This window comes from Rattus rattus, chromosome 5, assembly GCF_011064425.1.
Source record: "Rattus rattus isolate New Zealand chromosome 5, Rrattus_CSIRO_v1, whole genome shotgun sequence".
NCBI classification, from domain to species: Eukaryota; Metazoa; Chordata; class Mammalia; order Rodentia; family Muridae; genus Rattus; species Rattus rattus.
The window spans coordinates 16,769,599-16,794,486 of record NC_046158.1 but is presented as its reverse complement, the minus strand read 5'-3'; the positions used below and the strand labels follow the sequence as shown (position 1 = coordinate 16,794,486).

The window sequence follows — 24,888 nt, the reverse complement described above, 5'->3', positions numbered from 1 at the left end:
CTATTTTTTTTTTAAGAACTATACATGCAGCCCAATTCTTATCCTACAAAAATGTCATTCTCTTTGTGTTGGGGGGGGCGGTGGGGGAGGCAAGCATATGCCATAGCTTGTCTATGGTTAGAGGACAACTTTCAGGAATCCATTCTCTCCTTGCAGCATGGAATTCAGGGATTGAATTCAGATAGCTTGTGAAGCAAGTTCTTCAGTGGTCGGATCATCTGTTTAAAGTGTGTTTCTTGGCTGTGGCCTAATGGGACATTATGTCTTCTTATCAGCTTTTAAAAAAAGAAGAATGTTTAGGGAAGATGGAGCACGAATTGGATGCACGAACCAGGGACCTTAATCGTACTCAGGAGGAATTGGTGACTTCTAATCAGTTGTCATCTGACTTAAGCCAGCGACTACAAGAATTGCAGAGACACTGCGCAACGCTGGAAGAACAGAGGTTCTTGCTTGGTCTGTGGGGCCCTTGGGAGAGGTGTTGGTGTAGCGTTGCTAAAGCCCACCCACGTGTCCCCATTGCTCATCACAACTTCTTTATCTTAGTGCTGGATTCATGGCTTCTGGATTTAGCCTTACATGCCGAGGCCTCAGGCTCTCTACTTCATCACAGCACTGACTCTCTCTCCCTCCCCTGCATAGGCACAAGTTTATTCTAGTCCTGCTAAGCAGTACAATCTGACTTGAGTTGTAAGTTATTGAGTACTCAAAGACAGAATTCATTGCTTAGACCTGGGTGGTCTTCCTGCTTCTGCTTCTAAAAGCCAAGGAGCCTTTTCACAAAGATAAATAAACTTAGTGTGGTTGTAATAACACTTGCAGCCTGAAATGTAAGGAGTCATGTGCATTCTTCCTTTGGAGAATAATAGAGGAAATATCAAAATTTGCTCATTGTCTGCTTTCTTTTAATGAAGAGACCACTTGACAGCTTCAAAAGCAGGTGCAGAACATAAGATTGTAGTCCTGGAACAAAAGGAACAAGAGCTCCAGGCGATCATCCAGCAGTTTTCCATTGACCTACAAAAGGTAAAATCAGGAGCAAGAACAGGGACTTCCTCCTGTGTCCCACAGGTTCCACTTCCTGTTCTAGCCCAATGGTACTCATGGGGAGCAGCTACTCGCTTCCCAGGTTACTGAACAGAAAACATGGTATTTCCAGATGTGGTGTTATATACCTGTAGTCTAGGAACTTTAAAAGCTAAAACAGGCTTAGGCATTTGAGACTGGCTTTGAAAACAATGTAAGACCTCCATTTCTTTACTTTTTTTTTCTTTCTTTTTTTTAAGAAGTGGAAGAGGTGAATAGGGAAAAGAAAATAGTATCCTAACAGGAATTCTCAAAACATAGTATTTATTTATTTTGGTTTTGATTAGTCTAAGTTGCTTAGGGTGGTCTAGAACTTAGAACTATCTAACCTCAGTCTCCCAAGTAGCTAAAATTAAAAGCATGTGCCACGGTACCCATATAAAGCAAAGCATGTGATTTGTTTGTTCTAACCATGTCTTATGGGCTAAGGAATTTAGTGCAGCTGTAGAGCACATGCTTAGTATAAGGCCCTGAGTTCAGTCCCTAACTCCATGAAGAAAAATATTATGTCTTAAACTATTATATAATAGACCTTGAGTAGAAGAACGTTTAACAGTCACTGACATGCCCAGAATTTTCCTCGGACTTAATATCATTTTTATTTTTGTTTCTGATTTGGTTGAAAGAAATGTATTGCTCAGTATAAAAAACTTTAGGCCTGTGTTAAATTCTTAGAATAGATAGATGAACAATAATAACCAAGTATGAAAGACTCTTCTTTATTCTTTATGTGTGTGTATGTATGTGTGTCTGTCTGTCTGTCTGTCTGTGTATCTGTGTGTAGATTAGATTAGAAGTCAACCCACAGTAGTCAGTTCTGTCTTTCCACTGGTTAGGTCCTAAGAATCAAACTAGGCTGTATGGTTTGTTGGCATGTGCCTTCACCTACTGAGCCATATCATCTGCCATGAAAAATTATTCTATTTATTTCCCTTTATATAATATATATGGTTTATTTGTTTGTGTTTTATGTATATGAGTGCTTTGTCTACATGTACACCAGAAGAGAGTATCAGATCCTAGATCCCATTACAAATGGTTCTAAGCCATCAGGTGGTTGCTGGGAATTGAACTCAGGAAGTCTGGAGGAGCAGTCAGTGCTCTTAACCACTGAGCCATCTCTTTAGCCCCATCCAGGGATATAGAGATAGAAGGTGGAAGACATGACCTCCTCCTTTCCCTTTTTACTTTTTTTCCCTTTTTTTTTCTTTTTTTCTTTTTAAAGAGTTGTTTATGGGGGCTGGAGAGATGGCTCAGTGGTTACAAACACTGACTGCTCTTCCAAGGTCCTGAGTTCAATTCCCAGCAACCACGTGGTGGCTCTCAACCATCTGTAATGACACCTGATGCCCTCTTCTGTTGTGTCTGAGACAACTACAGTGTACTTATACATAAAATAAATAAATCTTTTTTAAAAAGTTGTTTATTTCAAACTAGGTTGTACAGCTTGTTGGCATGTGCCTTAACCTACTGAGCCATATCGTCTTGAAAAGTTTGACAGATTTTTACCAGTAATAATGTCAGTGTATAATTACTAACTCTGATAAGTGCACTGAAGGAAGTCTTTAAGATGCAGTGGGAGCCTGTACAGGCCATCAGATCGGATCTCCTCATGGGATCTGAATGCCTCCTTCAAACAGTGATACCTGATGATACCCTGATGGAGTTGGAAAGGGAAGGATGAGCAGAGAGAATCTCAGTCAGGAAAACCCTGAGACAAGTAAAAGAACTGGCACATTAAAGACTTGGAGGAGTGTAGCATGTAGCTTTTGCTACCCTGCCTAAGCTCCAGGAAGAGGCCACGCTACCCACCCAGTTTCCCTTGAATTCATGGATAAAGGATACACACACAGGTTGCTCATTTTCAACTTGCCTTCTTGGCACAATTACTGGGCGCTATCATCTCCCACTTGGAAGATATTGTGTTCTTAGCAATATTCTTATCTCTGCACCTCCCACCTTAGCAACTTTGTGCTAAACATCCCTGACCACATGCCTATAGGAGTGGCCACAGACCACCACTCTTCCTCAGACCTCACATGCCTGCTTGGCTTTTGCCTTTTCCTTCAACCCAGCAATTGGCCCATGGTTTCTTTACTGACAGATCAAGAACCAATTGGAGAACAGGACCTTAGTATCAGAACTGCCCCTACACCTCACCTTTTCTGTCCAATTCCAAAAAAAACAAACCATATCATGTAAATTACACATTATGATATACAAATGACATTCCAGTCTATCATATTTGTCAATTAGATAAAGTACTCTACCATCATTAAAGAATTATGATTCTATCCCTACATTATGTTTAGATTTTGGCCTGTAATGCTATCTGAAGACCTATATAACCACTCTATAACCTCTCGCTCAATTTTAAACAACTTGGGTTTGATTATGAGATTAAAAGTAGTCTTCAGCCACGTCAGAAATCTGAAAACGAATTAAACATTACCCGAGTATATAGAAAGCACTAAACATATCTTCTCAAATAGTAGGAGTCAAGTGTAAACAATTGACTACCTGGACAGCCCCCTAATTCCTCAGAATGTTGGAACATCAGTCTTCAGCCCAGGATCATCTGACAAGCCTTTGCAAAGCACAATTATTAAGGACTGCTTACCCTATCTTCTCTCTCCATCCCTCTATTTTTATCCATATGTTTGCATTGTATGTGCCATTGCATACATGTGGGGGTCAGAGGGTATCCTTCAAGAGTCATTTCTTCTACCATGTGGGTCCCAGCCATTGAATTCAAATGGTAAGACTTAGCAGCATAACAATGGTAGCATTGCTAAGAGTAATGGCGAGTGGAGGTTGGACAAACTGAAGAAATGCTGGGGGACTAACAAAACTGAATATCTTTGTTCCTGGCTTGAGTGTCTGAGTCGCTGATACTACCAGTCATTACTTAGAGAACATTACAGGAAGGTCAGTTAGTACCAAGGTCGTGAGAGTAGGTTTTTATTGTTGTTCTTAATAGCCACATAGGACTTTATAAACTTTACAGATTTATAAGAGTAAGGGTGAGGTAAACTATGTAATAAACTGTTGATGCCCTGTGTATAATTCAGGCTAAGAGAACAGTATTTCTCTGCAGGCTTCTGTGTGTCCTTCACTGTTCCACTCATCCTTTCTCGCTTTAGAAATAACCACAAGTTGGCCATAGTGGTGCACACTCCTTAATTCCAGCACTCAGAAGGCATAGGCCAGCCTGTGTCTATATAGTGAGACCCTGTCTCAAAAAAACAAAATAAATAATAATGATAACTGTTATTTAGCACAACTATAGATTGTTTTAACTCATGCTTTATTTTATATTTTTACCATATTTGCTTCCTATACAGTATCTTCATTTGTTCTCATCCTTCTTGCTATTATATAAATGAAATCATGCTGTAAGTATTCTAAACCTTGCTGTTTTGTTTTGTTGAGACAGAGTCTCACTTTGTAGCTCTAGCTGGCTTGGAACAATGTAGACCAGGCTGGCCTTCCACTCACAAAGATCCACCTACCTCTGCCTTCTGAGTGCCGGGATTAAAGGCATGCACCATTATACCGTACTTCTGTATCCCCAATCTTAGAGTAACTTTTATTTTAGGCTCATCCGTGTGAGGCTTAGGTATGGCTAGAGAGTAGATGAAGAGGAAGACTTAGAAAATAAGCAGATTTAGCCACAGAGATTGTTTCTTGTAACAGTTTCATTAGTCTGCCCCAGGTGTGAAAGGCCTGATGTAGCACAGCCAAACCAAAAGCATTGTAAGAATGAGATCCATAAGAAGACTAAGTGGAGCCGGGCCACTGACTCTTACCCTGACCCCAGCCTTATGTTCTTCTGCCTGACCAACACAGTAACTTGTATAGGATGGCTGGTCTTCAGTGGAGTGGGCCACCATAGTATTCCTCACGTTTAAATTATTATGCAGTAGAACAAGTGCAGGCTTGTTTGCATCCTCACTGTGTTGCTGAGAGATGTCTGGTTTTTTGTAGCATAGACACAGTAAACAGTGATTGTAAGGACTAGAGATACTGGGAAATGCTTATGCATGCTTGCGTACTGGAGCCACTGCTGTTGTGCTCCATGCTTCTTGCAAGTATTTCTATTATACAGGTTTGCATTATAATGAGAGAGGTTTGAGTGAAGCTGTTTCCCTTACTGTCTTAACATTCATCTTTCCTGCCTTATACACTTTCTGAATATTGCAATTTACCTCATCATCAGCCTTTCTGGCCTTTTCCACCCAGTTTCCTGGTCCAGGTGAACTAACTTGTTTTAGCTCTTTGTATTATCTGTTCCACTAAACAGCCTTAAGGGAGAAAGGATTTATTTTAGGTTACAGTCTATCTTAGTCAGTGATCTATTGCTATGAAGAGGTACTATGACCAAGGTAAATCTTACAAAAGAAAGCCTGGGCCTGGCTTACAGTTTAAGATGTTTATCATCATGGCAGGGAGCATGATAGCATGCAGGCATGCACTAGACCTTGTAATCTTTCAAATAGTTACACTCCCTGGTTATTAAGCATTCAAACATGATAGCCTATTGGAGCATTCTTACTCAAGCCACCAGTCCATTATTGAGGAGATATGTAGGTGGCAGGAACTTCAATCCACTTGTCACATTATATCCATAGCCTGGAGCAGAGAGGAAAGAATGCGTGCTCAGTTGTACTTAGACCCCTCTGCACTTAACATAGTCTAAGATTTCAAGCCAGGGACTGGGCTGGATTTCCATATCAATCAATGTAATCAAGACAGTCCCCCTACAAACATGCCACAGACTAACCTGATGTAGATGACCCCTCGCTGAAACTGTTCAAAGGTTATTTTGGATTATGCCAACTTGAGAAACCATCACACTGCTCTTTACCCATAATGCTGTTTCCTCTCCTGCCTGTATGCACCTGTACTTGCCTGTTGGGAGGCCTAGTCCGAGCGCCTTAGAGATTCCCTGCTGCCTTCACTTCTCAAGCACCCTGTATGCCCATGGCTTACAGGATGGTTGTGTTGCTTTGTTGTTAGTTCTGTGAGTAATTCATCTTTACTCCCATAGATCAGACTTCTTGGGGGGGGGCGTTGTACCTGTAAATTTTTGGACAGCAACAGATAATGTTTAATCTTTACAAAAGCTTTTTAAATTGTGGGTTGTGCATCCATTCTTCAGACTCTTCCTACATGAAGACATGAGTTGAAGTCTGGGTACCTGTACTGTTAGGAGACAAGAATGGGCGTCCTCAGTTGATGAAGGACCGCCACAGATCTTCATGCTTGTGTATTCAAAGCTTCCTGGATTCTTGGATCTGACATTGAACAGCGTATGATGATTGGTGGTGATGAAAAGAACAATCTCCTGATCTGTCACCATCATCACTGCATTCATTGACAGAATGTCAGGCTGAAGTGTCACTGTTGTTCTGAGGCCGAGCTGTGACATTCACTATGGCCCATTGGTTCCTGTCATTTGTTTCAGAAGTTCTCTTGATGTCTTTAAAGCGGTTATCTTAGCTTTATCCCTCTGGACCCAGCTCTTGAGTTTCCAAGAATATCATTATTGTTTTCTGGTTTATGGGTTTGTTTATTGTCTTGTTAGGGATTGAATCCAGGGCCTTAGGAGTGTGATTCTATAGATCATTTCAGGGACACTGGGAACTTCTTTAATATGATTGCCTTGCTGCCTCTATCAGACTATCAGGTGCTTACATTGGTAGTCATGCTTGCTTCTTGTTGCACTAGGTGCCTTCACCTAGTACTCGATTCATGCCATGGTAGTCTCCTTTCTTTAATGAGGTAAGAGGGCATATAGTCTAAAGAGGACTTAAAGAATGACTCTGCTTTCCCCTCCAGGTCAATGCTGAAACTCAAGAAAAAGAAAAAGTCATCACACATTTACAAGACAAGGTTACATTCTTGGAAAAGAGACTAGAACAGGATTTATCAGGAGAAGATCATGTACAAGAACTCTTGAAAGAGGTAATGTCTGCTCGCGCTAGCCAGTGTTAGAAAGGCATGGATTGCACATGTTCTGAGTTTCTGATCTGGAGGGTTACATGGAAGTTCTCTGCAACTTTGTATAGCTCTTTTGGGCCCCACACTGAAATAAAGCCCTCTTTCTCCCTAATTTCCCTAGTAGTTGAGACTATAGGCACGTAGCACAGTACTTGGCTTATTCAACGTTGGATTGAAATAAAAATAACCTTAGCTGGGCAGTGGTGATGGCACACTCCTTTAATCCAGGAGATCTCTGAACTCTAGGCCAGCCTGGTCTACAGAGTGTTCCAGGACAGCCAAGGCTACACAAAGAAGCTCTGTCTCTAAAAAACAATCAGAAATAGCCTTATAGTGGCGGACAGTGTGTCCCAATTCTTAGACTGCTTGTCTGACATGTACCAAGCTCCTGGATTTAGTCTCTAACACTGTATTAAACCAGGAGTGGAAGTGCATGTCTCTAATTCCAGAATATAGAAGGAAGAAGCAAAAGTTTAGGGTCATCCTTGGCTATATGGTGAGTTTGAGGCTAGCCTAGGCTATATGAGACCCTGTCTCAAAACAAAAACCAGTCTTCATGTCTCCTATGTTATTTCTCAGAGAAGGAGAGAGCTTTGTTTGCAGGGCTGTAAGGACAGATTGCATCCTGACTATATGATGACTGATACTACCCAGGCTGTCTTGTCTTACTGTCCTGTTCCCTTCCCTATACTTTCCCTTTCCCCTCTTTCTACTGGCAAAGAAAATTATGAAATCCTTTAGCTTGAGCAAAAACTACCTTGCATCATAGGTTTACCTTGGCTAAGGGAGCTGTTGAGCCAACTCACCTTCCCCTGTAGTAGAGGTAAACTTTTTCTCCTCTTTGTAGCCTAGTGATTAGCCTCATCATGGCAAACTTGTCAAAGCCATGAGCTCTGAGCCTGTCCTAGATTAGACTCCACTGTCTGTCAAGCCAAGCTTCTCCTGCTCTCCAGCCACTGCAGTACTGCAGAGCTTCCTAAAGCACTATCTACAGGTGCATTGAAGTCTCCAGGCCACACCACACCAGAATCTCCTTCGCTCTCGTCACTCCTGTGAAACTAATCTTCTCAAACTGTATTTCTGATCATATCCCTCCTTTGAACACCGTCCACAATTCCTTAAACATCTGCATTGCATACAAGGTGGACTCTAACTTGTAAGTTGGTTTCTAGAGGCAAGCTTCTGTGTTTGTATCTTGTGTCTAGTCACTGACTTGAAGCTAGTCAGTTAATCTCTTTGTATTGTTTTCTCTATAAAATTGGGTTTATTATCGTGTCAGCCATGATGAAATAATAAAAATTGGAGCATAATAGGTATTACTATTATTATAATAACTATTATTGTGCCATAATCAACTATTATTAAATAGTAAAGAGGAATTACTTGGGAGTTTTAAAGCATATATCTCTAATCCTTTTAAGAAATTCTGACATTAGCAGATCTAGAATAAGACCTCACATTTAGCCAGCCTCCTCAGTAAAGTTAATGCCAGGTTTTGAAAGATCCATTTGAAAAATTGCTGCCTACAAACTAAAGTAAAACTTCCTTTTTGCAACACTAAAGAATTCCTCATTATTTGACCCTTTTGCTGAACATCACAGACTTAATTCATTGACCTAAGCCCCATCATCACATAGACTTCTGAAGAGCTGTAGTTCTCTGAACACAGCAAGCTTGTGTGTGTGTGTGTGTGTGTGTGTGTGTGTGTGTGTGTGTGTGTGTGTGTGTGTGTGTGTGTGTGTGTGTTTTTGGAGATAGGGTCTTACTATGTGGCTCTGGCTGGCCTTGAACTCACAGAGATCTGCCTGCTTCTGCCTCCTGGGATTAAATGCTTTCCACCACCATGCCTGGCTTCCAGTGTATGCTTTTGTTGTTAGTCATGTGTCCCAGCCTTGGAAACAAAAGACTGCCAAATTTATTTGTGTGTCATCTATGATATGTGAATTATGCCTACTTTGCTGATGGTTTTATATATTTGTGCCTAGCACAAATGTTATAGCATCAATAAATATTCATTAAATGTGGAAACAACCCCTTCCTCTTATTTATCTTTTAAATTACAGAAAACTGTGGCTGAACAGAAACTACAGGATACTAGGCAACAGCTCTTGGCTGCCAAGAACAGCCACACCAAGGCAGTTGACCTCCTGGAGACTCGGGTACTGACTTTACTCCCAATATTTGCTATTATGTGTAAAACATGGTTGGATGATGATTTAGCTAAGAAGCTCCTTGGTCAGAGTGTCTTTATTCAAAAGAACTGTTTTTGCTGTGTTGAGGTAGTCGTTTTGTCCACTCTAGGCCCCCCAACTATATTTTTTTCTTTTCTTTTTTTTTAATTATTTCTTTATTTTATATATATATCGGTGCTTTATTTGCATGTATGTCTATGTGAGGGTGTCATATCTTGGAGTTAGAGTTGTGAACTGACGTGTGGGTGCTAGGAATTGAACCTAGGTCCTCTGGAAGAGCAGTCAATGCTGTCAACTACTGAGCCATCACTTCAGCCCTCCAAGTGCATCTCTGATCTTCCAGCATGGATCTTACACAGTCTTGTTTTTGCCAGTTTAGAGAATGTAAAGTGATGGTTCACTGTGTTTGCTGCTGTGATTATTAATGAATTTTCTCCATTGCTTCATCCTCCTGTTAGCCTCTGAGGTTTCTACTTTTGAATTTTCTACATATCCTATACCTATTTTTCTTTGGTGGTTTTAGTCTTTTCTTTTTTTTTTTTTTTTCCCCCCCGGAGCTGAGGACCGAACCCAGGGCCTTGTGCTTGCTAGGCAAGCGCTCTACCACTGAGCTAAATCCCCGACCCCTGGTTTCAGTCTTTTCTTAGGGTTATAGGATTTTGTTTCATATTCTATTTTCTAATCTCATCAGTGCTAGTCCTGAACCAGTCAGTCTGTGTATGTAGCCCTTGCTGAACAGAAATTCTGAAGTTTGATATCAATTCTATCCTCTGTAGTCTGAAGCTGCTTCTAAAGTCATCCATTCATGTTTCTAAGTCACAGAGATAATTAATTGTATAATTTTGTCCACATAGTAAAATTCTTTTTCACATTCAGATTGTTGTCATGTGTAGTATTCAGTAAGAATCCAGCTTTCCTCATCTCCCAGCACTGTTTACTTAATAGTCTGCCCTTCCTCACTGTCACTGACCTAACTTTAGTACATACTGAGTTTTTTGAATACATTATCTCTACCCTTGCCAGTGTATCTCCATAGTATGTTATCAGTGTGTTGGTGGTATATGTCTCAGAATATGTGGACTAAGTAAGTACAAATTCAAGTTGTGATTATCAATCCCACTTCTGGGATTCTTTCCCAGGGAAGTTATTGAAACCACACCAGACAGTTTTGTGTGGAGACATTAATGACTGCTTTATTTTAGATTGAAAAGAATGTCAAAGAGGACAGTCAAGATGACTCAGCAGGTAAAGGTACCTGCTTCATCATCCTAACAACCTGGGTCTGATCCGTGGAGCCCACACAGAGTAAAAGGAGACTATCAACTCCATAGAGTTGTTCTTTGACCTCTACAGCATGGATGTGTGCATCCATGTACTCATATGTATACCACACACACAATAAGCAAAACTTTAAAGATCTAAAATAAATAAAAATGTAATACAATCCAAGCACCTGCAGGTGGTCCTGTAGCATGTGGTCAGTAGAGCAGAAACCACTCAGAAAATAATAATCTCAGACCTGAGGGAGGGCAAGGATGACAGCTTGTTTAAACTGTATACAAACTATTCTAAAAAGTCATAAAGACTTAAAGAAAACACAGTAAAGTGGCACTGGTGTATAATGAGAGATTCGGGGCTCTCTTACTCATTTCTAATATAGGTTTATGTAAGTGTGTGTTATGGCATTGAAGCTAGGACCTTATTCATTCTAGGCACTCTTTCTACCACCGAGACATCTATGTCCCCGAGTTGAACTTCTTTTCTGGTTGAATTTTATTTTATTTTCATTTTGTTTGTTTTTAGACAGCTTCTCACTGTGTAGCCCAGGCTGGCCTAAAACTTGGAATAAAACCCCTTTCCTTCCAAGTGCTAAAGTTTCTTCTGTGAACTGCCATGCCTTACCTGTTCTGGTTTGATTTTTGTTTTTTAGTTTGTTTGTTTGTTTTGTTTTGTTTTTCTTTGAGGGAAATGGGTTTTGGTTTGTTTGCTTATGGGTTATGTCCATGTACCATATGCAGGCCCGAGTACCTGCAGAGACCAGAAGAGGGCACCATAGAGTCCCTAAAACTGGAGTTATGGCCCTTTATGAGCTGCCGTTTGAGTGCTAGAAATTGAGCCCTGGGACTTCTGAACTACTGGTAGAGTAGCCAGTAGCCACTGACCCATCTCTCCAGCCTCTCTTGTTTGTTCTGATAAAGGCTCTGACTGTATAGCCCTGACTAACCTATAACTTATATATACCAGATTGGTCTCAAACTCAAGAATCTACATTCCTCTGCTGGGATGAATGGCGTATTCCTTTTTTATTTATATATACATTTAATGTAAATGTGCATGCACCAAACCCACACATGGCCTCCTGTAATATAGTCTCCTTTAGCCTAGGCTACCTAACTTTAAGCTTATTATGTAGTGAGGGATAGCTTTGAACATCTGCCTACTGAGTGCTCCGACTATAGGCATGTGTGCTTCTACACCTTGTTTCTGGCTCTAACGTTTTTTTTTTGTCTGTTGTTTCACTTTGTTTTTCTCTTTATTTTTTTTTTAATGTTTATTTATTTATTACATATTAGTACACTGTAGCTGTCTTCAGACACACCAGAAGAGGACATCAGATACCATTACAGATGGTTGTGAGCCACCATGTGGTTGCTGGGATTTGAACTCAGGACCTCTGGAAGAGTAGTCAGTGCTCTTAACCACTGAGCCATCTCTCCAGTCCCCACCCACCCACCTTTTTTGAGGGGTGGGGTTTCTGGTTTTAATTTTAAAGCTATGCTTTAAACCTGCCCAGTTTCTTGTGAACAGAAAGACAAAGAATGCTTGTTTCTCCTCAGGTGAAGGACCTAGAGCAGAGCCTACAGGCTGCTGAAGAGCAGCTTAGCCAGAGTAGAGATGTTGTGGCTGGCCAGGAAGCGCAGATCCTGAAGCTTGTAAGTGTTCACCATGTGCAGGCTCCAGTGCTTACCATCAGCACCTTTGCAGATGCCCCAGATGTGCACAACAGTGTTCAACATAAACAGAACGAGGGATGGGGAGGTTACCCTTGGTCAGTGTTACCCAGAGCCATAGACTAACTGGTAGTTTTTGCCCCCAACATCTGCTTTTGTTAAGGACCCTCCCCTTTTGTGGGTCCTCAAAAGTTCAAAGCTTAGCTTTCAGTCAGAGGTGTGGAAAACAAGAAATGGGATGAGCTGGGTGTTGTGACACATTTCATTAATCCCAGCATTTGCAAAGCTGAAGAAGACAGATCTTTCTTTTCTTTTTTTTTTTTTAAGATTTATTTCATGTATGTGAGTACACTGTCGCTGTCTTCAGACAGGTCAGAAGAGGTCGTCAGATCCCATTACAGATGGTTGTGAGCCACCATGTGGTTGCTGGGAACTCAGGACCTCTAGAAGAGCAGTCAGTGCTCTTAACCGCTGAGCCATCTCTCCAGCCCAAGACAGATCTTTCTGAGTTCAAGGCCAGCCTGGTCTTCAGAGTGAGCCAACCAAGCCTGCTTAGTGAGATGCTCTCAAAAGCCCAAAAACTGGATTGAAGCATTTGTACAGCCATCACACCCTGAGTGAGCAAATAAATTGGAGCTAGGGGGAAAAAGCAGCCAACACTGATTTCCTGTTTGTGGCCTCTCTAGCACTGCAGAATGCTTTTCACTTAGTCCTTGTAGTATACCTAGTAAATTGGCATAGTCTGTCATACTTATCCAGTAGAGGAGGTGGACATAGAGGTAACAAGACTCCTGTCTGTCTCATGCATAGCTCTGCTCTTCACCACTTCATTTTCTTGCCTCCCCTTGGAAAACCTCAGCCATAGAGATGCAGCGAGTAGCAATGGAGGCAGATATCTGAAGACAGGGTGATGCTCAGCATATGCATAAAGGATGTGCCAGCGGTATCAGAACAAACGCAGGCTTCAGTTCCAGGGCAGGCCAGACCCAACAGCAATATGTAGAACATGCAGGAGTTCGAACCCACACTAGAATAGCAGAGGTCAAAGGATAGTTTCTGTTAGTCAGAAAATGGCCTGCCTCTGAAATCTTTGTGTCTTTCATTAAGTGTCTTTATTTTACTGCAGATCACTACAAACCAAGAGAACAACCTTTCCCAACAGCAGGTTCTTGCCCTGGAGCAACATTGCAGGGAGCGCATCCATACACTGGAGGCCCAAATTGAAGCTCTGGAACAAACACGGGCGGCTGACCAGATAGCCTCCGAGCAGGGAATGGTGAGTGGAGTGGGAGTCAGCACACTCAGGAGCATTTTGTCACTGCAGCTGAGCAGAGTGGTGCCTCTCGGGCTGGGGAACCACTTGAGAGGGCAGTTCACCTTTCCTAAAGGATTTAACCTGCTTAGGAGCCTGGAGGCCAGAGATTGTATGTGAGCTGTCTTCCTCGATTGCTTTCCACCTTACGTTTGAGATAGAATGTCACTAATTTGGCCAACAAACCCCAGAGTTCCACCAGTCTGCACAGCACTGGGATTACAAGTGTGCAGCATCACTCCCAGCTTTTTCACATGGGTGTTGGGAATCTGAATTCAGATCCTCTACCTTCCTAAGCACTTTACCAACTAAGCCATTTCCTGAGCCCAAGAAAGGTTATTTCAAAAAGACAGTGTTGGAGAGATCAGACTGTGGCTAGGAGGAAATATGGCAGGTAAGACCTGTTCTTATAAGTGCTCTGCTCAATTTACAGCGGCAACTGCGGCAGGAAAATGTGGCCCTTAAAGAAAGCAGAGATGAGTGTGTACAGTCCTTACAACATCACCAATTGGAACTAAAGAAACTAAAGGTATTTATATAATAGAATCAGTTTTATAGACGTTCCTCTCTGTCATGTATGTTTGGAATGCACGGGGGAAAGCCCTACACTTACAGCAAAGAGGAAATGGAAGTTGCTCCTGCTCCAGTACTTCTGTTAGGTGTCCTCTGGAAGAGCAACAGTGCTCATAACCCCCGAGCCATCTCTCCAGCCCCAGCATGCTCACTCTCTTATAGGCCCTCTAGGTCCCTGGCCCTTTACCTTTGTGAGGTGAGTCATGGCAATTTTTGCCTAGTTTAGTCCTGGTATCAAGCCTTTGGCACACCTTCTCTGTAGCAACACACACTCCCTTGCAAGCTCCCAGAGACAATATCCAATGAATTTCTTAGGCACTATTGCTTCAGGAAAAGTATGTATCTTGCAATCAGAATTTCTTCTTTTTTAACTAAGACTCAAACCCAGGGTCTTGTACATACCAGATAACCACTATAGTGCTAAATTATATATCTATCCCTGTCTGTATTTTTCTTTGAGACAAGGTCTTAAGAAGTTGGCTTAGGCTGGCTTTGAATTTGCTATGTAGCCCAGAGAAGGGTCCTGAATTTGCAGTCAACCTGATTCAATTTCCCAAGTAGCGTGGTTACAGGCCTATACCATAAAGCCCTCATGGAAGTTAGTTGTTTTGTTTTTTATTTGTTGTTTTTATTCCATCAGCAGATATCTGAGTAGCCTAATTACAGGCACCATGGGAGGTATTAGTATGTGTCAACAGGCAGACTTGGAGCATATAACTAGAAACAGTAAACTAGTTGCAAATACTAGCAAATGCTATGAAGAAAAGGAAGCCTTGTGAAGGACAAAGGAGGAAAAGGAAGGCTTTGGTGGCATTACAGCCAAGGATGTGAAGAGTGAAACCAGCAATGTAGACATTTCAAGGAAGAACTGTTCCAGACATGAGAAGTGGCTCAAAGATGCAAGAAAGCTTGTTCTGTTCAAAGAAGGCAGTGGCCAGTACTGAGTGACAGAGAAAACAAGGCTCTCAGGATAGAACACAGCAAGAATTTGGAAGTCTAATGGAAAGCCATTGAGGGGTTTGAGCAGAAACGCATTGGAGAGGTTTTGTTGGAATGGGATTTCTCTATCTATAGGCAGAGACATTTCTGAAAGGAAAGTTTTTAGTAACACAGATGGGAAAGAATGGCTGTGTTAGTTGAGCATATGGGAGACACAGTCAGATTCTGGATGAATTCTAGTCATGGGACATTTAGGACTTGCTACAAATGGGTTCTGTGGCCTCAGCAGGTTGACATTTTAGCTAAGATTCTTTTTGTGGGCACCTTATAGCAAATATGCGCTGTTGGGCTCTTAAGTATTTTGGTCTCTGTCTACTAAATATCAGTAGCCAGCCCACTGATGACAACCAGAAATGTCTTTTGGGAACCAAAATTCCACTGACTAGAGTGACCGGCCACTGAGGTAACTGTGCACGTAGAGATACCATTCACAGATGTCTAGGACATACCTTGTAGTTTTTTAACTGAAAAGTCTAGAAGTCAGGCAGAGGTTTAAGGTAAATATATAAATAAGAAAAACAGCATAGCAGCCTGGCAGTGATTGGTACATGCCTTTAGATCCAGCTCTTAGGAGCAAAAGCAAACAGATCTCTGAGTTTGAGGCCAGCCTGGTATATAGAGGGAGTTCCAGGACAACCAGGACTACATCGAGAAATCCTGTCTTAGGGAGGGGAAGAAAAAGTAGGAGGAGAGCACAGAAGAGGAAAGAAGAGAGGAATGAAGGAGGCAGGGGAGAAAGGGGCTAGGTAGGTATTTCTGGTCCAGAATGGTAGGTAGTGTAGCCCTTTGATTCCAGCTGTTGGGAGGCAGACGATCTATGAGTTCAAGCCTAGCCTGGTTTACATCATGAATTCCAGACCAGCCAGCACTACATAGTGGGACTGTCTCAAAAACAGAAAAACAATCAGGCACAATATTGAGCACATGTATTTCAGCATTGGGGAGGCCAGTCAAGCCAAATCAATAAGTGTCAGATTCAATAAGAGAACCTGTCTCAAAAGATAAGATGACAGATGGTTGAGTTTAACCTCCACATTCATATTCTCATTCTCTCTCTCTCTCTCTCTCTCTCTCTCTCTCTCTCTCTCTCTCTCTCTCTCACACACACACACACACACACAATCAGCTTAAATAAAAAACAATATATGTAAGTCTGTCATGTTAAAAAAAGCATTGAAACCTAAAGTTGATAGGTCTTTTTTTTTTTTTTCTAATTATATTAATCTGGGAAGGGGGTTTAGAGGTCAGAGCACAAGTTGAGGAAGTTGTTCTCTGGTCCCAGGGTTTGATCAAATCATTAGACTTGGTAGAGACCTTTACTTAGCCATCTTGACAGTCCCTAAAGTTGATTCCTTGACGTTAGTAAAATTGTTAAAGCTCATAGACAGATCAAGAAAAAAAGGAAATCAACACAAAAAAAAAAAAAAAAAAATGGCACAAATAACCAAAGTCAGGAATGAAAACTGAAACCTTTCTGTATATTTTACAGACCTAACATAAGAAATATAAACAACTAATTTCTAGCTATTTAGGGAGCTCAGCATCAGCTAAGCTGAAGACAACAAAACACACCACAGTGTTGTACCAGTGGGCTAGAGAGAGTGGCTCGCAACCATCCGTAATGGGATCTGATGCCCTCTTCTGGTGTGCATGAAGACAGCTACAGTGTACTCATACATAATAAGTAAATAAATCTTTAAAAAAAATTGTTAAAAGTCACATGACCTTGCTGGGCAATGGTGGCTCACATCTCTAATCCCAGCATTTGGGAGGCAGAGGCAAGTGGATCTCCGAGTTCTAGGTGAGCCTGGGTAGCCAGGACTACACAGAGAAACCCTGTCTACAAAACAAAACAAAAGTTTTATGAAATTGTGTGTAGGAGTGTATGCCATAGTCCCAGACTTAGAAGCTGAGGCAGGGGCAGAAGCTAAAGAACAGCCTTCCCTCTGTATGCATCTCCTAATTCATAGTAATTTTCTCTGGCAAAGAGCACTGCAGGCGAGAGTAAATGAAAGACTGAAACTAGAGAGTTCTTCCTAGGTTATTTGGGTGAGCCCTAAATAATCAAGAGTCCTTAAAGAGTGAGGCAAAGGCATGATTCCACACAAGACAGAAGGCATGATTGTGACAGCAGAAACAAGTAGAAGTGTCTTGATTTTTGAGACAAGGATTCACATAGCCTAGACTTGCCTCAAAAATCACTAGCCAAGGCTGTTTTTGAACTTGTGATCCTCCTGTCTCCATCTCCTAAGTGCTAGAATTAGAGGCATGAACCGCCATGCTCAAATAGCAGTAGAGGTTTAGAGATGCTCCACTGCTGCCTTTGAAGGTGGAGGATGGGCTGATCCTCAGGCTTAGGTCTGAGGATTATAGTTTGGAAACTTGGAGAAGCAAAGAAAGGACTCTGCTCCTGAGGGAGATCGTCTATTAATATCTTGGTTAAGTCCTACGATAAGAGCTAAGGATTTAGCTTAATTGGTAGAGTTTGCTCTGCATACACAAAGGCCTATAGACTACTAACGTAATCAACCATGTTAAATTCAAAGCAATGAGTTACAGTAGCTGTAACAAACTAATATACAGACAACAGAAGCTATACTATCTAGAACATCATTTTTGTGTCAATAAATAGACAAGAGCCACCACAGCCATTTGTATGAGAGAGTATTCCAATATGGCATCCTCAGCCAATTAGCAACATGTGGTATAGCACATGGCAAAGGCAGGAAAGTGTTTAGTCAAAGGCCACCAATGCCACATTATGGGACCACAACTCAGAACAAAATGAAAAGGAGCACTTTTTTAAACATCTGTGAGAATGACAGCCTTTGGGTTGATGTACAGTTAGAAAATCGAATTGACTGCTGTTGGTGCTGTCAACAGACATGCATAGGACACAACACTGAGTTACCGTTACCACAGAAGGCCTGGAGATGCTTACTTCTCCATCATGGTCACCCGGGAGATAGGTGACACAGACATTGGCAGGATTCTCATCAGGGCAAGTGTCGCTTATTAAGTATCTCAAGCCAGACAAATTAGTCTGTGAAGGGAAGAACTTAGCTGATTTGATTCAGCAAGCCACACAGTTAAAAACAAGAGTCTTGAACATTTGGGGATGGCACCCATATTTTAGAAAAAGAAATAATACAGCAAGCTGATGAAAAAAAATCTGTGATCCAACTACAGAACTCAGACCCTGGGTTATAAAACCATTTGTGAGGGGTTGGGGATTTAGCTCAATGGTAGAGTGCTTGCCTAGCAAGTGCAAGGCCCTGGGTTCGGTCCTCAGCTCTGAAGAAAGAAAGAAAGAAAGAGAGAGAGAGAGAGAGAGAGAGAGAGAGAGAGAGAGAGAGAGAACTATTTGTGATATTTTATGATGCAATAGAAAATTTCTATTAGAAAAGGAAAAAAGTTATCACAAAGGTGACAACCACAGGGGTATCTTTAGAGCCTCAGAGGAGGGATAACGTGAGGAAGTTGCAACTTAAATTTAAATTTAAATTTAAAAAGCAGTTAAATATTTCTGCCACACAAACCTCAGATCTCAGATGTTGTGCTACACAGCTGTACTGGTGTGTATAGGAAGGAGGTAGTGGATGGACTCTGGCAAGTATTAGGAAAAGTGCGAAATCCATGTAACTGCTAGTTCAGAACAAAATTGCTGCTGCCAGTGCAAAAGGGCATGCATAAAGACCAGGAAGAAACAGCCTTCCCATCTTCCTGGAATGCCCCTGAGACATAGGTTCAGACAGAGCCAGCTGACCTAGGGAGGCAGAGGCAGGCAGATTTTGAGGTCAGCCAGTCTATAAAGCAAGTTCTAAGACATCCTTTGCAAGATAGCATTATTGAAATCATTGAATATTTTATTTACTTGGTTTTTTTTCTATTTGGTTCTTGTTCTCACTCAGAGTTCAACAGATCTCTAATGTGCTTGGTCTGCCTTTCTCCCTTCTTTCTATCTTCATGCATTTTTAAAGGACTATAAATTGATGTATACATATCTTTAGGGTTTGTTGTTGTTTCTAAAGAGAGAGTATCACTCTATATTCCCATCTGGTCTGGAACTCACAGAGATCTGTCTGTCTCTGCCTCCCAAGTGCTGGGATTAAAGGTGTTCATCACCATACCAGGTTTATTTTTATTTTTTAAAAAATGTTGTTCCTTGAACACCTTCCTCAAAAGTAAACAGGTTCAACCCCAGGTCATAGCTGCCATGTGTAGGTCTAAACAGCTCCTGCAAATTTAAGCCATGATTACTTGGCAGGCAGAGTATCAACCTGGAGTCTAATGGTTAGGGGCTCATGGGGCTCTGAGGCACTTCAGAACTACGTTTAACCTGGCCATGTATGCCAATGTAACTACTCACTATCAGAAATCTAGTGTGTGTTGGGTGGGGGAGGGTTGGGGGGGTAAAATCTAGATTCTCCCTTGTGTTAGTTGAATTCTCTACTACAGAGAAACCCCCTAGCCTCGTTGGTTTGCCTTTTTGAAACAGGGTATCTCCATGTAGCTCAGACTGGCCTGGGAATTCTCTGCCTAGACCACCCTCACCCCCACCCCCACCCCCAGGCACTAGGATTACAGGTCTGTGCTTCCACACCTGGCCTACTTTCTCTTTTTAAAATGGAAATGGTAACTTTGACGGCAAGATCAGGATCAAGCATGACTACAGAAGAAAAGTACCAAGGATCATTCCCCAGCATGCGTTTTCTTTCTGCCCCAGCATGCCTTCCTATCTTATACTCAGACATATTTTCTAGATACCAGCAGTCATAAGCATCTCTCTAGACTTCACCAAAACTCATCCCTGAGTAGGCAAAGAATTCTTACCAAGCTGGAATTTCTAACTCCTCCCTGTGCCAGCAGCCACATCCTAAACCCAAATTTGGAAATGAGAGATGATCAGAGGATCCCAGCAAGGAGTCTTGCACAGTGTACTTCTGGCTCTCACCTTAGCTTCCAAAGTTCAGGTGCCAGTTGTCTTCTTCTGCCAGAGCGGGACTCGCTGTGCAGACAACTGTGACTATTAGAGTAGGCAGTATGCCATGTCCCTAGAGCTGAGCCAGGGAGAGTTGTTAGGAAGAGACAGGAAGCCCACAGACCTAGAGAAGCCGATGGTCTTCTTTCTCCTTCAGGGATATTTGCTGGCTCGGCAATGTACACAGCTTCCTATGTTGGGGATGGACATAATGTCAACTCTAATCTTGAAACATTTCAGGAGATCTTCAACTTCAGAGTATAAAGGAGCCCTGATAGAAAAGACTCTTGGTGGTTCATCTTAGTGACATAACCATCTGCTAACCAAATTTATTGGTCAAGGGGAAGAAAAGCTATGATAGGTCAGACTTGAATGATATGCCACAAAACTAGGGCATTGTTTTTGACAGCCCAACCCTTGCCATGTAAAGTCTCAAAATGGGAATGGAGTACAGAAACAAAGAGCTTACCCAGAACCAAGGGGAGTTCTGAGCAGACAGAAACAGCAGATATTACTTCATGTCCTACATCTCTCTGACCGAGTGGTCAGGACCTGAGAGGGTGTACTTTACCCTTGTGACTCTTGACAAACATGAACATACTCTCAGAGGAGGGCAGTGATAACGCAGACCTGTGCTGTACAAGTGCTCTGAGTCAGCTGGGGACTGATGTTCCTGATCACATTGAAGGCTTGAGGTAGAACAGGCTGGTATCTAGAGTCGCTGGACTTGGTGCAGCTAGGTTTGGCTCTCAGTCTGGTCCTGCCAGCAGTTAGTATTGGAAGCTGAGACAAATCTCTTAAACCTCTTGAAGCGTCTGTTTTCACTCTTACAAAGTGGGCTTGTAGGCTAGTAATATGACTAAGCAAATAAAGACCTTGCCACCAATCCTCTGGCCTGAATGTTGTGCCTGGGATCCACATGGTAGAAGGAGAGAATTAGCTCTTACAAGTTACCCCTGGCCTCCACAGCCACACAGTGACCTGCCAATCCACATGCATACACACATAATAAATAAACAAATGTAACTCTAAATTATTAATGGTATTATGGGGGCTAGAGAGATTGCCCAGCAGTTAAGAGAGCTGCTTGCGGGCTGGAGAGATGGCTCAGTGGTTAAGAGCACTGACTGCTCTTCCAGAGGTCCTGAGTTCAATTCCCAGCAACCACATGGTGGCTCACAACCATCTGTAATGAGATCCGATGCCCTCTTCTGGTGTGTATGAAGACAGCTACAGTGTACTTATATATGATAAATAAATCTTAAATAAATAAAAGAAAAAGAGCACTGACTGCTCTTCCAGAAAAAAAAAAAAAAAAGAGCTTGCTCTTCCAGAGGACATACTAACACCTAATTCAGGAAGTTTATATCTGCCCCATCTGCAACTGTAAGGCTTCATGGTCCCCTTCTGACCTCCATGAGTGTCTATACACATATGTGACATATACTTGCACACACACAAAGATAATTAAATAGATCTTGTAAAAGGGCTTCTGTGGATGAACCAGTGAGAGTGAGACCTTGTGAAGCTCAGCAGCCACTTCCTTGCATTTCCTGTGCAGGTTGTGCTGTGAGCCTTCCTGTTCTGTGTGGGTTTTAGTAGGTCAGTTCTGGGTATTGGGTGGTGAGCTCCAAGAACCACTGGCCCTCATCAGTGTGCTCATTTGTGAGAGTAGGTGAAGTGTCCAACAAGACAGACATCAGAGGAATGCAGGGAGAATGGCCCTGCAAAGTGGGGGGCCCCTCTGTTGGACTTCAGGAGCAGGGTACAGATAAGAAAATAAACCGTTTGGGACTCAGCCACCTACCTATTTTCTAAATTCTAGGATGAATGGAACCAAAGAGAAATTGTGAGTGTGGCAATGGCTCAAGCCCTGGAGGAGGTGCGGAAACAGAGAGAAGAGTTCCAGCAGCAGGTTGGTCCCTAGCTGGCTACCAAGGTGTAGGCCAAAACTGTGTTCCCCTGCAGTCCCAGTGGCATCACACCTCCTGTTGTGGGGCCATCAGAGAGTCACCATATACCCAGGATAAGCATGGCAAGGATCTCTAGGAACATAGTCAATTAGAAGATACCCTATGACCTGTAGGTTACTATAGAAACTATTAGTAAGAAACCTTACCCCAGATGATGCCCTTTCTAAGTTTTCATGGTTACTTAGTTGTAAAACATTGATTGGAGAAAAGTCCTCAGGGAACTAACAGCCTGATTCTGTCAAGTGATAAATCAGCACCTGCTGTCCCCAAAGGGTAAGCCAGAAGTGTAGGGAAAACTGTGTGTGGGGACAGACAGAGCACCCGGCTCTAGCTCTGCTGGCTAGAGGCCTCCTGTGAGTTCTTGACCAATCTGAGGCCCAGTCACTTCTGGAAAAAACTTAGGGTGATGATACCTTCTGATACCAGCATGAGGTATGCAACAGGCTGGTAAAACGTAGGTGCTCAAGAAAGGACATATTAAGAGGCTAACCAGAATATCCACACTCTGGCTAGCCCAGTATGGGCCAGAAGAGTAGTGAGGGGAGTACCCTGTGCAAGGACATTTAGGAGAATAGGTCCCATTGCCATAGGTTTATTCTAAGCTACAGATGTAATAACGGTTCTGTAGGAGAGGGGATTACGTCAGCCCCTCTTATGCTGAGTTTCCTCCTAAGGCCACTGAGCTGACAGCCATCATAGAAGAGAAAAATCAGAGCCTATGTGAAAAGGATGAGGCACTTCTCCAGAAGGAGCAGGAACTTCAACAGCTGGAAAAAGGTGAGGAGTCCTCCCCTGGCCAGCAGGTGTCATTAGTGAGCCACCTGTCACAAAGCAGTGTGCAATCACTAGCTCACACTATACTCCCACCACCCTAGGTCACAACTCTGCCCTGCTGCAGATGCACCAACTGCAGAGAGAACTAGAGACCTTGAAGACTTTCAGAGCCCAGGAGGCAATGCCAGCCACAACAGGAGAGGACCGCCTGCCACTGCAGGGCCAGGAGCCACTAGTGAGCGCTATCCCTATACCGGAGGGAGGATTTCGGAGAGTAGAGTGCCTGTTCTGCACTGTTAGGGCCCTTCCTTTGTGGTAAAGGTGTTCAGCTGTCTAGGGGGCTTGAGACCTATAGGGCCATCTGTGTGGCAGCCACCTATGCGGTATGTATATATGCCAATTGATCACCAAAAGCCAGTAGTTGACCTGTTCACAGGTTTCATGTGGGGCCAGCACTCCTTCCCCACAGACCTGCAGCTTACTCTCTGCTGTTTGTCCTGTTGCCACTATCCTGTAGGTCATCTCAAAAGCCATGCAGAATTCTGAGTATGAGCTTCCAGCTGCAGAAGGAACTCCAAATGGTGAGGTTGGAGCCATGGATCTAAAGCAGCTACAGAAAGAAAAACAGGACTTAGAACAGCAACTTACAGAGAAAAATAAGGTGAGGACACCACACCTGGCTAGCTGTGATGAGTCTGCTCTAGCCTGGCCCTCCCCCAAGTCTGCCATCTTTCCACTATTTTTCTCATGGCTTCCCCCCAACACTCCCAACCCCATGGCTGTGCTGTCTTGGAACTCTTTGTAGACCAGGCTGGCCTCAGACTCAGATCTGAGTGCTGGGACTTTTGGCCTCACTCCTCAGACCTCCTCCGCTTACATCTCTCTGATGTGTAGTGGCCCATACCTGCAATCCTGCACACTGGAGACAGATACAGAAAGGCCAGGAAATAAGGACAGCCTGGGTTATGTGAAGCTTGCTCTCCTTTTTGTTTCAATTTTATGTATGTGAGTACACTGTAGCTGTCTTCAGACACACCAGAAGAGGGCATCAGATCCCATTACAAATGGTTGTGAGTCACCATATGGTTGCTGGGATTTAAACTCAGGACCTCTGGAAGAGCAGTCAGTGCTCTTGAATGCTGAGCCATCTCTCCAGCCTATGAAGCTTTCTTTAAAGACAGGTTTCACGTGGGTTTTTTGTTGTTGTTGGTGGTGGTGGTAGGTTTTTTTTGTTTGTTTTTTGTGAGACAAGACCTCACTGTGTAGCCCTGTCTGGCCTAGAACTTACAGAGATCTGCCTGTTCACATCTTTCCAGTGCTGGGATTAAAGGTGCATGCTATATCGACCTTGAGCCCTGCTTTCAAGAGTGGCCGATGGGGAAATTCAGTCATGGTAGTATGTGCCTTAATCTCAGCACTCTGGAGGCAGGGGCAAGTGGATTCATCTGAGTTCAAGGCCAGCCAGGGCTCTATAATGAGACCTTGTCTCAAAAAAAGAAAGGAGGGGGTGAGGGGGTGTCGGGGACTGAAATGGGGCTCAACAATAGAACACTTGACTAGCATGCATGCTAAGGCCCTGAGCTCCATCCCAACGTTACAAAATAAAACAAAATTAAAATGGGGGGTTGGGGATTTAGCTCAGTGGTAGAGCGCTTGCCTAGCAAGTGCAAGGCCCTAGGTTCGGTCCCCCAGCTCGGAAAAAAAAAGAAAAAAAAAAAAAAAAAAATGGAAACCCGGGGGCTGGAGAGGTGGCTCAGTGGTTAAGAGCACTGACTGCTCTTCCAAGGTCCTTTCAAATCCCAGCAACCACATGGTGGCTCACAACCATCTGTAATGGGATCTGATGCCCTCTTCTGGTGTGTCTGATAAGTACAGCTACAGTGTACTTATATATAACAAATAAACTTAAAAAGAAAAAAAAAGAAAAGGGAAACCCAGTAAAGCGTGAGCATTCCCTAGAGTTACTAACCCATTACAAATTACCACTAGGAAGCCAGACATGGTTATACATGATTATAGTGCCAGTACTTATGAGATAGACACA

General features: G+C 42.8%; 1 protein-coding gene across 6 annotated transcripts in view; it reads left to right on the top strand.

Moving 5' to 3' along the window:
- The window catches only part of Golga1 (golgin A1), a 50,333-nt gene that overhangs the window by 20,714 nt on the left and 4,731 nt on the right, over window positions 1-24,888 (top strand). For all 6 annotated transcript variants that reach the window (XR_004387984.1, XR_004387983.1, XM_032903239.1 and 3 more), the window contains 11 exons: window positions 276-445; window positions 915-1,026; window positions 6,928-7,053; window positions 9,153-9,248; window positions 12,119-12,214; window positions 13,359-13,508; window positions 13,978-14,073; window positions 21,923-22,012; window positions 22,745-22,847; window positions 22,946-23,079; window positions 23,362-23,505. Coding sequence is in view for 4 of the 6 variants with exons in the window: in XM_032903239.1 (XP_032759130.1) it covers window positions 276-445; window positions 915-1,026; window positions 6,928-7,053; window positions 9,153-9,248; window positions 12,119-12,214; window positions 13,359-13,508; window positions 13,978-14,073; window positions 21,923-22,012; window positions 22,745-22,847; window positions 22,946-23,079; window positions 23,362-23,505 (1,317 nt within the window). In the remaining 2 variants the exon portion in view is untranslated. The remainder of the gene's footprint in view (window positions 1-275; window positions 446-914; window positions 1,027-6,927; window positions 7,054-9,152; window positions 9,249-12,118; window positions 12,215-13,358; window positions 13,509-13,977; window positions 14,074-21,922; window positions 22,013-22,744; window positions 22,848-22,945; window positions 23,080-23,361; window positions 23,506-24,888) is intronic.